Source organism: Phoca vitulina, unplaced genomic scaffold (genome assembly GCF_004348235.1).
Source record: "Phoca vitulina isolate PV1807 unplaced genomic scaffold, GSC_HSeal_1.0 scaffold10, whole genome shotgun sequence".
Lineage (NCBI taxonomy): Eukaryota > Metazoa > Chordata > Mammalia > Carnivora > Phocidae > Phoca > Phoca vitulina.
Window position 1 is genome coordinate 46,079,982 of NW_022589713.1, and position 13,638 is coordinate 46,093,619.

General features: G+C 58.3%; 1 protein-coding gene across 1 annotated transcript; it reads right to left on the minus strand.

Annotated features, from left to right (window-relative positions):
- Positions 1 to 41: 41 nt before the first annotated feature.
- On the minus strand, positions 42 to 11,711 carry VILL (villin like). Its single transcript, XM_032409182.1, is given in 16 exon segments — positions 42 to 471; positions 725 to 982; positions 1,183 to 1,251; positions 1,446 to 1,631; positions 3,244 to 3,388; positions 4,363 to 4,508; positions 5,048 to 5,227; positions 5,745 to 5,903; positions 6,016 to 6,050; positions 6,053 to 6,152; positions 8,012 to 8,112; positions 8,965 to 9,148; positions 9,487 to 9,595; positions 10,897 to 11,102; positions 11,398 to 11,472; positions 11,646 to 11,711. Coding segments are annotated over 16 exon segments (2,133 nt in total). The 3' UTR covers positions 42 to 357.
- Positions 11,712 to 13,638: the final 1,927 nt, after the last annotated feature.

Consider the following 13,638-nt stretch of genomic DNA (forward strand, 5'->3'; position numbering starts at 1 on the left):
CACTCACACTGTATGAGGATTGTCTGTCCCCTTGGGCAGGAAGGACCAACGAGAAACAAATACCTCCATGGAAGACAGTGGAGAGAGCTCAGTCCTCTGGAATGTCAGACCACCCCCTCCAGTCCCAGAGGCCCCTTCCCCCCAGAGCTGGACCAACTGAGTGACCCAGACTTGAAAGCCCACATACCACACCTCGTGAGGGCCACCAGCTTTTATTGACCAGGGTGTAGTGGTTGCCCCGGAGTCTCCAGCTAGGCTTTGCCAGCGGGGTCTCCCGGGGGGCTCAGGTATGTGTTGGGAAGGTACGCGTGGGGGTCCTGGCTATGTGGGTGGCACCGGCAGGGGCAGGGCCTGGGGTCAGAACAAGCCAAGCTGCTTTTTCTCCTGCTGCTGCCTCCATTTGGCCATGCTATAGAATTCTTCCTTGGATTTCCCAAAGATATCTTGGAAGTCAGAGTCAGAGAGATAGAACTGCGGGGCGGGGGGAGGAGAGAGTACAGGGGCAGGGTGTCAACTGATCCCAGAATCCTGTCCCATTGGCCCGGTGGTGCCATCCCAGGGCTCAGGGCTCTCCTCCCCCACATCTCTCTGCCCATTATCCCATCCGGAAGACACATCTCCCCGGGCAGCGGGCCCATCGCCCACCATCAGTGGGTCATGCCCCGGGCACCTCCAGCTCAGTTTGAGATGCATCAGTGAGTGGCAGGGGGCCTCGGGCACCCACCTCCTTGTGGGCTGGGTCGACGCCCTCTGGCAGGTCCTCGGCAGCCTGGTGCATTAGCTGTTCGCGGGGCAGGCTCCCACTGATGGTGGGTCTGGGACTGCTGTGGTAGCTGCCGGTGCCGGTGCTGGTGCCCCCGGCCTTGGGCCCTAGCTGCAGCTCATTCCCTGAGCCCTCCTGGGAGCCCTCGAGGGCCCGCAGGGTCAAGGGGCCTGCCCTGCCATTGCTTGGCCCTCTAGACAGCTGCAAGTTGTTCAGTTCCTGCCGGGAGAGGGGACTCACGCTGGGGATATGGGGGAGAGGCTCCCACGGGGAGGCCACACTGAGCCCACAGCCCTCTTGCCCCCATTGCAAACCCTGCCACCCACCAGGGCCTGGCTCCTTCCTTGCCCATCCTGCCCACCCGGGCCATGTCGACCAAGCCCAGTCCCCGGCGGGAGCCTGGCAGGCCCGATACTCACTGCTGTTATAACTATGGCAGGTTTTGCTCCCAGGCTGCCATTCACCACCTCCTCATAGGACTGGTTGTTCTGGGGCCAAGAATCAGGACAGAGCAGGATGGAGGGCACCACTGGAACCCAGGGGGCGGCAGGCTGCGAACAAGACCCGGGCTCCTCTTCCCACACTGGAAGTCCCCAGACAAGGCAATGCCTCCTCCCAGTGTGCCCAGGGCAGGCCCCTCTCCCTGGGGTAGGGTGGGGCTGGGAGTTCAGGCCTCACTCACAGTCCACTTGTAAGGGTCCCAGGTGAGGAACCATCCAGTGAAGGTGGGAGGCTCGTGGCCCTGCTTGATCACCACGATGGGCGTGGCAGGGCTCCTCCCTGCCGGCTGCGTCTTCAGGTACTCACGGCCCCAGGCCACCGCCTCCTTCTTCCACTCACTGGCAGCTTCCCCGAGCCACAAGAAGATCTGGGCCACAGAGGGGGCCTGGCCTTGGGCGAGTGGAGGGGCTGCCCAGAGCTGACCACTTCCTTCCCAGCCCCATCTATTAAATGGTCTCACGATCCCGCACACATCCCAGCCAGCCAGGCACACCAGGCAGGTTGGCCGCCACACCACCCACACACCCATAAATGTGGTGGACAGTCACAGGCACACATGTATACATTCAATCCACAAATACTTATTGAGTTCCTATTGTGTGCCAGGCATTTGGGAATTCAACAATGAGAAAACAAAACAGGCAAAAATCCCTGCCCTTGTAGAGCTTTCATTTTATTGAGGGGGAGACAGAAAAATAAGTACATAAATTAAGTAAAATATGTACTATATCAGACAGAGAAAAGTAAGGCAGGGAAAGAAGACAAAGTGTGGTGGGTGTGTGTCAGGGGGTGGTGAGGATGACTGTAATTTTATTTTATTTTATTTTTTTAAAGATTTTATTTATTTATTTGAGAGAGAATGAGATAGAGAGAGAGCATGAGAGGGGGGAGGGTCAGAGGGAGAAGGAGACTCCCCACTGAGCAGGGAGCCGGATGCGGGACTTGATCCTGGGACTGCAGGATCATGACCTGAGCCGAAGGCAGTCGCTTAACCAACTGAGCCACCCAGGCGCCCCAGGATGACTGTAATTTTAAATTAGAATCGGAGTCTTACTGAGAAGGCGACATTTGAGTAGAGATCTGGGGGAGGTGGGGGGAGCAAGTCGAGTGTTCTAGCCAGAAGAAACAACCAGTGCAAGGGCCCTGAGCACGCCTGGGCAATTTCGGGGAGCAGCAAGGGGGCCACTGTGGCTAGAGCAGAGCAAGTGGAGGTGTGGGAGCAAATCGGCCCAGAGAGTCGGGGCCGCCAGGTCATGTGGGCTGTAGTAAGGGCTTTGCTTTTGCTCTGAGATGGGAACACACAAGCCTTACGGCCACATGCAATGTCACAGACACACACGATCACAGCTGTACACTTGTAGTCCTCCACTGCCGCAGAGCCACTCACTGTCACCCACAGTCACACAGAGCTGCACGTAAACAAGATCACACTCCATCACACAGCTGTGCTCACTCCTCCTGAAAAACACAGGCAGCCCCCAGACCTGCCTCATAAAGCCTCTCAGACATAGTGACCCTGCCCGACAGTCCCTCAGGCTGCGGCCAGTCTCCTAGTCTCCCGGTTTCCCCAGTTACAGCCGGTGTGGGACCACACGGCCGCTCCACGGAGGCAAGCACCGTCCCACAAAGGAACCACACACACTCGTGTGGTCAGTGATTCAGTCTGCAACCACTCGCACGGACACATTAGCCACGGGCACCCAGTCGCCTGGAGTCACGCCGCTGTGAGGCACACAGACGCAACTACAAAACTGCTCACAATCTCACAGCCAGTCTCCTACAGCTTCGCGGTGACACAGGGTTGTCCCTGGTTGCGCAGTGCAGTCACTCACAGCGTTACCGTGTCACCCCCGATCACACAGACTCATCCGCAGGCTGACATGGCTGGAGACACACAGTTACACACGCTCGACCCCAGCTGCGCAGACACGGACGCCCCCCCTTCACACCCCAGCCAGCCGGGGGCGGGGGTGCCTCACCTCCTGCCAGGTGTCCAGTAACATGATGTCATACTTGTCCAGGTCCTCTTGGCTAAAGAACACCACTTCTGTGAGGACCAGGTGGCCCATCTGGCTGGAGCACTCAAACAGCCGTGGCTGGAAGCTGGAGACATCCTCGGGCAGCCTGGCCAGGGCGGGCAGCCAGGCAGTGAGGGGCGCAGAGACAGCTGGGCCTCTCAGCAGCCTGGCCCAGCTAGCCCTCAGCACAGGGCCTCTACCTGCCCCCACCCCCGGATGGGCAACAGCTTCTCCTGGAGCGGGAGGCCTGCGCCCTCCTCTGGGCTCCCCCCAGCCCATAATTCCCTCCGGGGATGCCCAGCTGCTCTCTGGGCCCCAGCGTCCCCGTCTGTCAGTGGGAAAGCCCATTACGTGACCTGTCTAGCCACAGCCAGCTGTGACACACGCTGCCCCAGGAACTTCCCCAGGAGTGGGCCCTGGGAAGGGGACGGCTGGCTCAGTGGGGCTGGGTTGGGGGGAGGGGTGTTAAGCTGGGGCCCTGCCCTCCCCAGGAAGGAGGGGTCCTGGTCCTGGCTGGCTGCTCAGGGGACTTGCAGGGAGTCCAGTGCATCAACCGGGCCCCACAGACACTCACAGCGGCCCTGACTCAGCAACCTCCTCCCTTGAAGGTCTCACCCTGCCTTACCTTCTGATACACACCCTTGTCCTTTTACACAGTCCACACATACGTTTATTGACACGTCACATTAGCCCCCCCCCCCACACACACACACACAAAGACACACACACACAGACTCGGCACCATGACCCCTGGGGACTGTGGGCTGGGAATGGGGCTTTGCCCTCTTGCCCTCTACCATTGGGAAGGTCCAGGGAACTGGGCAATGCAGGGAGCATGTTTGGCCAGAAGAGGGCGAGACTATCCTGCTCTCCATGGCATCTTCCTGATCCCTGTTAACCCAGGGCTGGGAGGGAAGGGTGGGCTGTGCTCCTGGGAACCCTGGAATGGGGAACCAAGAGACCTCAGTTCTAGTGTGGCCTCTCCAGCTCTCTGTGTGACCCTTAAGTCATCACCCACCCTCTCTGGGTCTCAGTTTCCTCCTCTGTATAAGGAGAACACCCTCCTCCCAGCCCTGTCACCTCTTGTTGCTGGGGTAGGGAGCTCGGCCTCCCAGGGCCTCCCAGAAGTGGGGAGGCTCCTGACCCTCCAGCACCGTTTCCTTGTTCTCCCCAGAGATGGCAGTGACCACCGTCCGCGCCATCTCACGCTGGTCACCGCTGCAGCCCTGGCAGACAAAGAGGTGGGCCAGGCCCTGAAGGGGGAGGGGTCTTGGCCTCCAGCCCTACCTCCCCCACTCACAGGGGACTCTGGGAGACTGGGCTTAAGTCAGTGGAGGCCTAGGCTGATGGCAGGGTACACATGAGCCAGGGATCTCTCCTTCCCCACTCCCAGAACTGGGACCCTCTCCTGGTCCAGAGAATGGGATGGGGACCCCAGGCTCGGGGACCATTTACGGTTTATGTTGAAGATCAGAGAAAACTCTGGCAAACTGGACTAGGCCTCCTCTTTTTCCCAAGAGACTCGGGAAGGGTCATGCTCCTTGCTCGAGGCAGGAAGGAGAGGCAGCCTGGGCCTGGCCTGCCTCTGACCAGTAGACTCCCAGATCTACCTGTCACGTTCAACTCCCCACTGTGGCCTTTCCCCTGCCCCACTCCTGGCCTGTCTGAGGTTGGACATGGAAGTCTGCCTCCCCTGTGGAGCAGAGCCGTCCCTCGCCTGGCACACGGCCCTAGGCATGAGTCGAGGGGCCAGGGTTAGAGGTACCTTTCCAAACCAGAGGTAGCAGGTGTCAGCTGTGACCAGCAAGAAGATGTCACTGGAGCTGAGAGCTGAGGCACGGGCCGGCACCTCCACGGTCTTGGTGTTGTAGCTGTCTGTGCCTTGCACATGGAAGAGCCTCGTGGCAGGTGCTGGCTGCCCCTTCCCATCGTGCCCCGCGTGCCCCTACAAGAGGGCTGGGCCTCAGGATGAGGCAAGGGCTCCTGGGAGCCGCCTCCCTGTCCCAGTGACGGACAAACTGCCCTGGGGCCCAGCAGACTCTCGCTTGAAGCCACCACTATCTCCTAGACCCTCTGAATGTGGAGGGTGAGGATCCCATCAGCCTAGGATAGGGAACCAGGCCCTTTCTTAATGGATCCCTCCCCCAACTCCAAGGAGTCAGGTCATGGTTCCCCCAGGCCTTGAGGACAGAAAATAGTGACCCCAGGCAAGGCCCTCCTCCCTTCCCATTTAGCTTCTTCACCTGTACTCCTGCTGTGTGGCTGGCTCTGGGGACCAGGCGAAGAGACTCAGGCAGGGGTCACCCTTGGAGCTCCCACCCAGGTGTCTGACAGCACCGGGACACCAGGGGTAGTAAGCAGGGCCCCCCCCCAGCTGAGTGAAGCCTCGCCCTTACATAAGGGCTATATGGGCACATGGAGGAGCCGGTGAGGTTGCAGGAACAGCAGCAAGGTGGCCTTACCTGGAAGACGACCAGCTGGCCCTGGAGGATGGCGAGGAAGTGAGGGGGCTCGCTACCCATGGTCACGTGTTCCCGCACCAGGGCTCCACGGTACATGAGGTCCAGCTGCTCGGCGTGGCAGTGCAGGGTGCTGATCTCACGTGTGGTGGCCTGGTGGCCCTGCAGGTGGGGGTGGTAAGGGCCTGGGGCAGCTCTTAGCTCCCCTTCTCAGATCCTCAGCTCTGGGGCTTGAAGGTGCCTCCCCCTCCCCGTCCCCCTCAGGCCGGCACACCTGCCACAGGTACAGGAGGTACTGGACGCGGCCATCTTCTGGTATGTGTAGAGGACCAGGTAGCAGCTGCCCGCGTACAACTGTCCGTGATGCTTGGGGTCCACGGGCTGTCTGCGTAAGTCCTGGATGCACCACACCTGTGGAACGGAGGACCAGTGCACCCAGGTGGCTCCTCCACTTGAACCAGTCCGCCCAGCCTGTGCCCAGCCAGTGAGCTCTCCTCAGCCTCAGGGCGGGCCTCATCCAGGCAGGCAAGGGCTCTCCTGGGCTTGCGCAAGGATCTGCAGGTGACCCTTTTCCCCGTGGGCCCCTGGGCCCTACCACACTTGTACTGGTCTGCTGTCAGCCAGGACAGAGTTGGCATGTGGTGCCTGGGACAAGCAAGCGTGAGGACTCCAGAAGCTGCCCAGACAGACCTAAGCCGTGCCACATACCACCCCCCACCCTGCCCCCCACCAACCACAGGCACGTTAGGGGCAGGCAGGTCCTGGTCCAGCTGCTCGCTGCTCAGGTCAGGTCTGCAGAAGCTGGGCAGACACACGGCCTCAGGGCTCTTGGGAAAATTCTCTTTTCTCAAGTGTCACTTAAAAAGACAAAGCCTGTTCAAAGGCTGAAAGGAAAATACTTCCTTACGCTTAATAGTATGATTTCCTGTTCCTAGTGGGTAGTGAGCATGGGCTCTGGAGCCAGGCTCCAGATCCTAATCAAATCCCAGGTAGGCCCTGTGTGGGCAGTGAGACCCTTCTGAGCTTTGGCTTTTCCCATCTGTAAAGTGGTCATAACAACACCCACCTTGACAATGGCAGGAAACAATTCCTGGACAGCTTTCTCTGGGGAAGATGTCCTCTGGAGCAGAGCTACCAGAATCCTGCCTTTTGCAGAAGAGGCTGTTTCTGACCACGCGCTCTCCCCAGGAGCAGCCCTTATCTGGCAGCCAGGCCTCCTAGCTCAGGGGCTCCCCCCGCCTGCCGGCCTGCTGGGAGGGATCCCCTCTCTGCCTCTGTGCTTGGAGCCTGAGTGGCAAGACCTTTACCCTCCTGTTTTCCTGTCTCCCTCTGTCTCTCCCTGTGTACCCCATCTCTCCTGCTTTTCATCCCATCCCCCCCACTCTGTCTCCTCTGTCTTCCTCAGTCTTTTCTGTCTCTCTCTGTCCCCATTCCCTGTCTTCCTTTCTCCCTGCTCCCCCCAAGCCCTGCCATGTCTCCTCCTATCTTGGTCCCTTCTCACTAACAGTCTCTGTCCATCCATATTAGGGCAAATATAGGAAGAAACCTTGGAGAAATGGTATTTTCTCTGACCTCCACCTACCTGAAGAACTAGAATCCCAGAAGTCCTGTTCCCAGAATCTTACAGCATCCCCATACCAGCCAAGGGCCAGATGGGACCATAGTTTTTGCCCCCATTTATAGATAAAAACTGAGGCCCAAAGTACTTAAGGGCTCTACCAGGGATCAGATAACATGTCACAATGCAGCCCCTACATCTCCCAGAACACTGGTCTGAGACCAGACAGGTGGCCGACTGTGACTGTGTGGGACTGTGACTGATTACATGTGATTGTGTACTATGTTGGTGTGTTCGTGTGGGTTGAGTGTTGTGTGTGACTGTGATCATGTGTAATGTAGAATTTGTGTAATGTAGAATTTGTGCAATTATGTTTGCAGCTGATGAACTTGGCTGGTTGGGTGCAATTAGAGTGTGCGTATATGTATTTGTATTATATATATGGTTGTGTCATATATTTAACAAAAGGGCACAATTAAGTATCTTGAAGTGTTACTGTGCTGTGTGCCAAGTGTTATGTGAACACAGCTGCACAGATTGATTAGGCGTGATGTGTATGAGCCCGCTGTAGGCAGGTGTGTGTACATGTACACATGCCCATAGGTGTCGCTGTGTGATGTGCAATTGCGTGTACTTGGGGCACTTTAGTAACCTGAAAACAAAGCCTACCCATGTGTGCCTATCTTCCTCCAGCCAAGCCAATGCCCCTTACCTCCACCTTCCCGGAGGCGTCGTCCACCATCCTGAGCTGGGCCGCTAGTTCAGGCTGACTGTGCAGCTTGCCCACATCCGGCCTTACCCGAATCAGTTTACCTGAATCAGAGAGAGCATAGGGTGTCACTGGCGTCCTCGCCCCAGCCAACCCTGTCCCTCTCATCACTCAAGAAGCCCCCTCCGACCGCGCCCCCCAATCTGGGGGCGCTTTCTGGGTACCGCCCCTTGTCGGTCCCACTCCATCCCCCCCATACCCGGCCCCGCGTCGGCCGCGCCCGGCTCCCCCCAACTCCCCGGGCCTCGTCCCGCCCACTCTTCCATCCCACTGAGCTTCTGGGTACCGCCCCGCGCCGGCCACGTCCCGCCCCCGCAGGCCACGCCACGCCCGCTCTCCCTTCCCTCCGAGGCTCTGGGGGCCGCCCCGGGCCGGCCCCGCCCCGGCTCGGCCGCGCCCCCCGGTCTCGTCCCGCCCGCTCTCCCATCCCACCGAAGTTCTGCGTGCCGTCCGGCGCCGGCCACGTCCACCCCCGCAGGCCACGCCACACCCGCTCTCCCTTCCCTCCGAGGCTCTGGGTGCCACCCCACTCCGGCCCCTCCCCGCCTCGGCTACGCCCCCCCCCCCCCCGGCCTCGCCCCGCCCTCGTCCCGCCCGCTCCCCCCATCCCACCGAGGTTCTGGGTGCCGCCCTGCACCGGCCCCGCCCCACCTCGGCCCCTCCCCGCCTCGGCTACGGCCCTCGCCACCCTCCCCCGACCTCGTCCCGCCCGCTCTCCCATCCCACCTAAGTTCTGGGTGCCGCCCCGCGCCGGCCCCGCCCCAGCCCTCAGACCCCGCCCCGCGCCGGCCACGTCCCGCCCCCGCAAGCCACGCCACGCCCGCTCTCCCCTCCGAGGTTCTGGGTGCCGCCCTACACCGGCCCCGCCCCGCCTCGGCCCCTCCCCTCCCGCTCACTCATCTCGTCGAGGTTCTTGTTCCTTCGCTGGTTCGTAGACCAAGTCTGGAAGAGCTGTTTGAATGCGGCGGACTCGGCGCCGTCGTTCACCACCTCCACGTTGGTGTAGGTCGGATAGCCTTTGGCCTGGATGAAGGCCTGGGGCGGGGGCTCTGTCAGGCGCGCGGCCCGGGGCCCAATTCTCTGCTCCACCCGCAGGGACCTGTGGCTCAGCCAAGCCCTGAGCAGCATTAATTAACCGAGCTCATGACCCGCTTAAGAAGCTGGCTCCTTCACTACCAACTTCTCTGAGGTCCCTATGCCATGGGGTGGATGAGAAAACAGGGTGAGAGGAGCCGTGGTGGGGTGGGGCTAGGAGCTTGGCTCCGACTCTTCTCTCTTCATTCAAGAGAGGCCATCTGGGAGTGCTGACAGCCCATGGCCCCCCCTGCCCAACCTCCACCCTCCACACTTCCCGATACTGCAGTCCCCACAGTCCGGCCTGAGCCCGGCGATGGAGCGGCATCCCCGGCAGCCCTCACCTCGGTGGCTGACACGTGCTTCTTCCCTTGGATGCGCAGCAGTCGCTGGATGTTGTACACGTTGGTCTCCACGTGCCTGAGGGCAGAGGCCAGGCCTCCTTTCCTATAGCTGAGGAGGGAATGGGCTCTCCTGGAAGACCACACATTGCTGTGTGCAGGCGTGAGCGCAGACGTGCGCACACACGTGGGGAGACGCATGAGTCTGCGTACAAGCGGGGGCATAAGGGGATCTGTCCGTGCAATACAGACGTGAGTGCATGGAGGCTGGGCAACAGCATACACGTGGGCACACAAACACGTATATATGTAGGTGTGCCCACCTACTGGCCCATCCTATAGGAGTGGTGTGTTTTCCGCACGTGTGTGTATAAATATGCTCCTGTCTATGCTATATGCATGTGTGAGGCTTAACTGTATGAAACAGCAATGATCAAATACTGGCGTTTTCCTACGGTTTAACCTAATATATTGCAATTGTTAATTTAGTCTATAGTTGAAGCAATTTACAGCCAAAGACATATTTCTACTGGGCACAGTAACATAAAGGCAAACTCAAAACAACATTGGTAGCCACTCCTGGGTATACACCCAAGAGAAGTGAAAAACATGTCTGCACAAAAGCTTGTAGATAAGATGGGTGTTTACTAAACTTAGGGTGGTGATCTGGTCACAATACTTGTAAGTCACACCATCATGCTGTACCCCTCAAACTATACAGTGATGTATGTCAATTATCTCAATAAAACTAGAAAACAAACCCACCCCAAAACATGTATACAAATGTTCATAACAGCATTATCCATAACAGCCCCAAAGTGAAAGCAATCCAAATATCCTGTAAGTGATAAATACATAAATAAAATGTGGTCTATCCCCACATCATGTGCTGTATAATTCCACTTATAAAAATGTCCAGAATAGGGCGCCTGGGTGGCTCAGTTGGTTAAGCGACTGCCTTCGGCTCAGGTCATGATCCTGGAGTCCCTGCATCGAGTCCCGCATAGGGCTCCCTGCTCAGTGGGGAGTCTGCTTCTCCCTCTCCCGCTCTCCCCCTCTTGTGCTCTCTCTCTCTCTCATTCTCTCTCAAATAAATAAATAAAATCTTAAAAAAAAAAATGTCCAGAATAGGCAAATCTATACAGACCGAGGAAAGAAAATGTTGGGGGGAAATGGGGAGCGTTGTGAAGGGTATGGGGTTTCTTTTTGGGGTGACGGAGGTGTTCTAAAACTGTGCTCATGGTTGCACAAGTCTGTGGCTAGACTAGAGATCACTGAATTTATACTCTAAATGGGCCGGTTGTATGGTATGAGATTTGTAAGTCAGGAGAGACGTCTCCCCCTACCCCAGCACCCCCACGAGAAGAGAGTCACCCCAGCCTCCCAGCGCCCCCCCTCCCCCCGCGCACTCACATGATGCCCCGGCGGAAGTAGCTGCGGAAGCAGTCGGACTCGTGGCCCTGCGCCTCCCGGTGCTGCACGGTGGCGGCGCCCAGTGCCTCCTGCACATGCTGCACGAAGGCGCCCGCTGCGCCCTGAGCCTCCGTGCCCGCCTCCTTCCCGACCCAGTAGTGCAGGTTGCTGGGCGCCCCCTGCACGGCCTTCAGGCTCTGGGGAACCTAGGGCCCAGGTGTTTGTGTGTGGAGGAGGGTGGGGGCTTGCAGAGGACCCAGGGGTGGGGTGGACACAGATCCAGGATGCGCCGAGGGCCTTGGGGGGACTGGGCAGGTGCCTCCCGGGACAGGAGGTCCAGAATGGGGAGGGAAGGGCGAAGAGGCCTTAAAGGCGGCAGCCCCCTGGTGGGGTGGACTCCAGGGCTGCCAACCTGCCTCTGCCCGGGACAGGGCCTAGTCTGCATCATCAGACTCCCCAGCTGGGCCAAGCCACCCCTGGGGCAGAGTCCCACATGCTCACGTGGAGGACGATGTAGCAGTGTTCCTCGAAGAAGTTCCCATAAGCCCTCTCGGGGACTGGCACCATCCTCAGGTTCTGGGAGAGGAGGGTGCCTATGACAACGCAGCAGGACCACCTGCCCACCCATGACCTTCTGGGGTGGGGAGGAGGGAGGGAGGGAGCTCTGAGTTGGTGGGGGGAGGGAGAAGCCCAGTCTCAGAGATTGATACTCTTTGTCACCAACCCTGCTGTCTGGTTGTGCCCCTCACCTCAATGATCCATATGTGGAGGTCCCTGTGGCTCTCAGTGGCTGGGAGGCCCTTGCCGATGTCCATCCTAGGCCAGGTGGGAATGAGGGAGGAAACAACAAACAAGAGCCAGAGTTCTCAGGCCCCGGCCACCTGTGCTCTGGGCTCCAAGCAAGACCTCTCCCCAGCTGCAGCTCTCCAAAGCACTGTCATCATAGAACATGCCTTTCACTAGGAGGGCTCTATACATACCCAGATGCTAGCAAAGCAGGCCACGTACTGCAGACGTCGGCACAGAGGCTTTGCAAACAGGGACCTGGTTTGTTGTCTGTGGTTGTGCTCTTGAAACAGGGCCCAGCTCTGTGGGCAGGGATGGGTTTTGAACATAGGGACCTCTGCAAAGAGGGAGTTAGAAACAGGCTATGCAGACAGAGATCTGCAGCCAGGGATGGCCACTGGAGAGTGACAGGTTCTGCAGACAGGCAAAGGTTCTGCTAGTAAAAGAACAGATTTGGCAGCCACGGAAAGGCTCTGCAAACAGGCTCCCGAAATGAGACAGAGACACTTACTGCAGAGGAAACAGGGTCTGCTGATAGGGATAGGGACAGGTACTATAAACAAAGCTTTGCAAACAGGAACAGTGTCTTTAGGCAGAAAGAGGTATCCCAGACAAGGACACTGACAAACTCCAGAGACAGGGATAGGCAGCTTCTGCCATAAAAGCAAATCTAATACACAGGGAAATAGGGACAGACCATTTAAAAAGACGGTTCTGAGGGCGCCTGGGTGGCTCAGTTGGTTAAGCGTCTGCCTTCGGCTCAGGTCATGATCTCAGGGTCCTGGGATCGAGCCCCACGTCCAGCTCCCCCGCTCAGCAGGGAGTCTGCTTGTCCCTCTTCTCCCTGCTCCCCCTCTTTCTTTCTATCAAATAAATAACATCTTAAAAAAAAAAAAGACAAGTTCTGAAAAAAAGACCCTGAAAAGAGCCTCTAGACACAGTCTCGGAGAGAAACAGACAAGAGGAAGTTTCTGCGAACTCGGGACAGACTGCACACAAGCATGGTCTCTGAAGACTGTGATAGTCTGGAGCAAGCAACAGGCTTAGCTAACCTGAGAGGGCTGGGTGAATCAAGCATAGGCACTCTTAAATTCTTGAAACAGAGCTGAACTCTTAATACAAACAGGCCCTATGAACAGCCACAGGCTCTGCAAACAGTGACTTCGCTCCCTTAGCTCCTGCAGTGCCCTGTGGTTCTGAGTGTGCGTAGGAGAGCAGCATGGAACGAGAGGTATCTGGGGAAGGAAGGGGCTCTCGATCTTGTTACATCGCAGATGACTCTCAGCTCCCCCAGGCTTCCCTGTAACACGCCTTCAGAAACCTCTGTGGGAGTTTTGCTCCTTCCTTCGTCCATGGAAGTTCTTTCTCCATCTAACCTAAGTCCCACCTGCTGCAACTTTTGCTTCTTGCTGCTGCTTTGCCCAATAGACCCAGAAGTCACTTCTCTCTGAACTTCTCTTTCGTAGTGACCCGAGCATGGTGTGAGCTCCTCTCCCCTCCCCACTCCTCTCCAGTGGTAGGAACCCCCGTGGCTCGCTGGCCCTGCCTGAGGAGGGCAGACTAGGGAGGAGGAGACTTAGAGAGTTAGAGAGTTAGAGAATCAGAGGCATACTGTGACTCATGCACCTTTGTCTAGGGGCCCCTGAGGGCCGGGCTCAGGCCCTGGTGAGCTCATAGGTCACCGTGGGAAATTCCCCACCCTCTCAAAGAGGGCCCAGGTGGCTTCTGGAAGCAGGGAGGAGAGGGCTGCCCAGAGCAGGGCGGGCAGAGGGGCGGTCCTGCCCGGGTTAGAGCCACCAGCTAAGGCTCTGGAGAGAACAGATGCTGGAGGTCCAGTCTCCGGCCCTAGAGCAGAGGGCTCCCAAGGCCAGGGGCTTGTCCTCGTGTTTGCCGCCAGCTCCCAGCCGCGCCACCGCCAGCAGGGACTCAGTGACAGCCGCTGAATGAATGAAACCT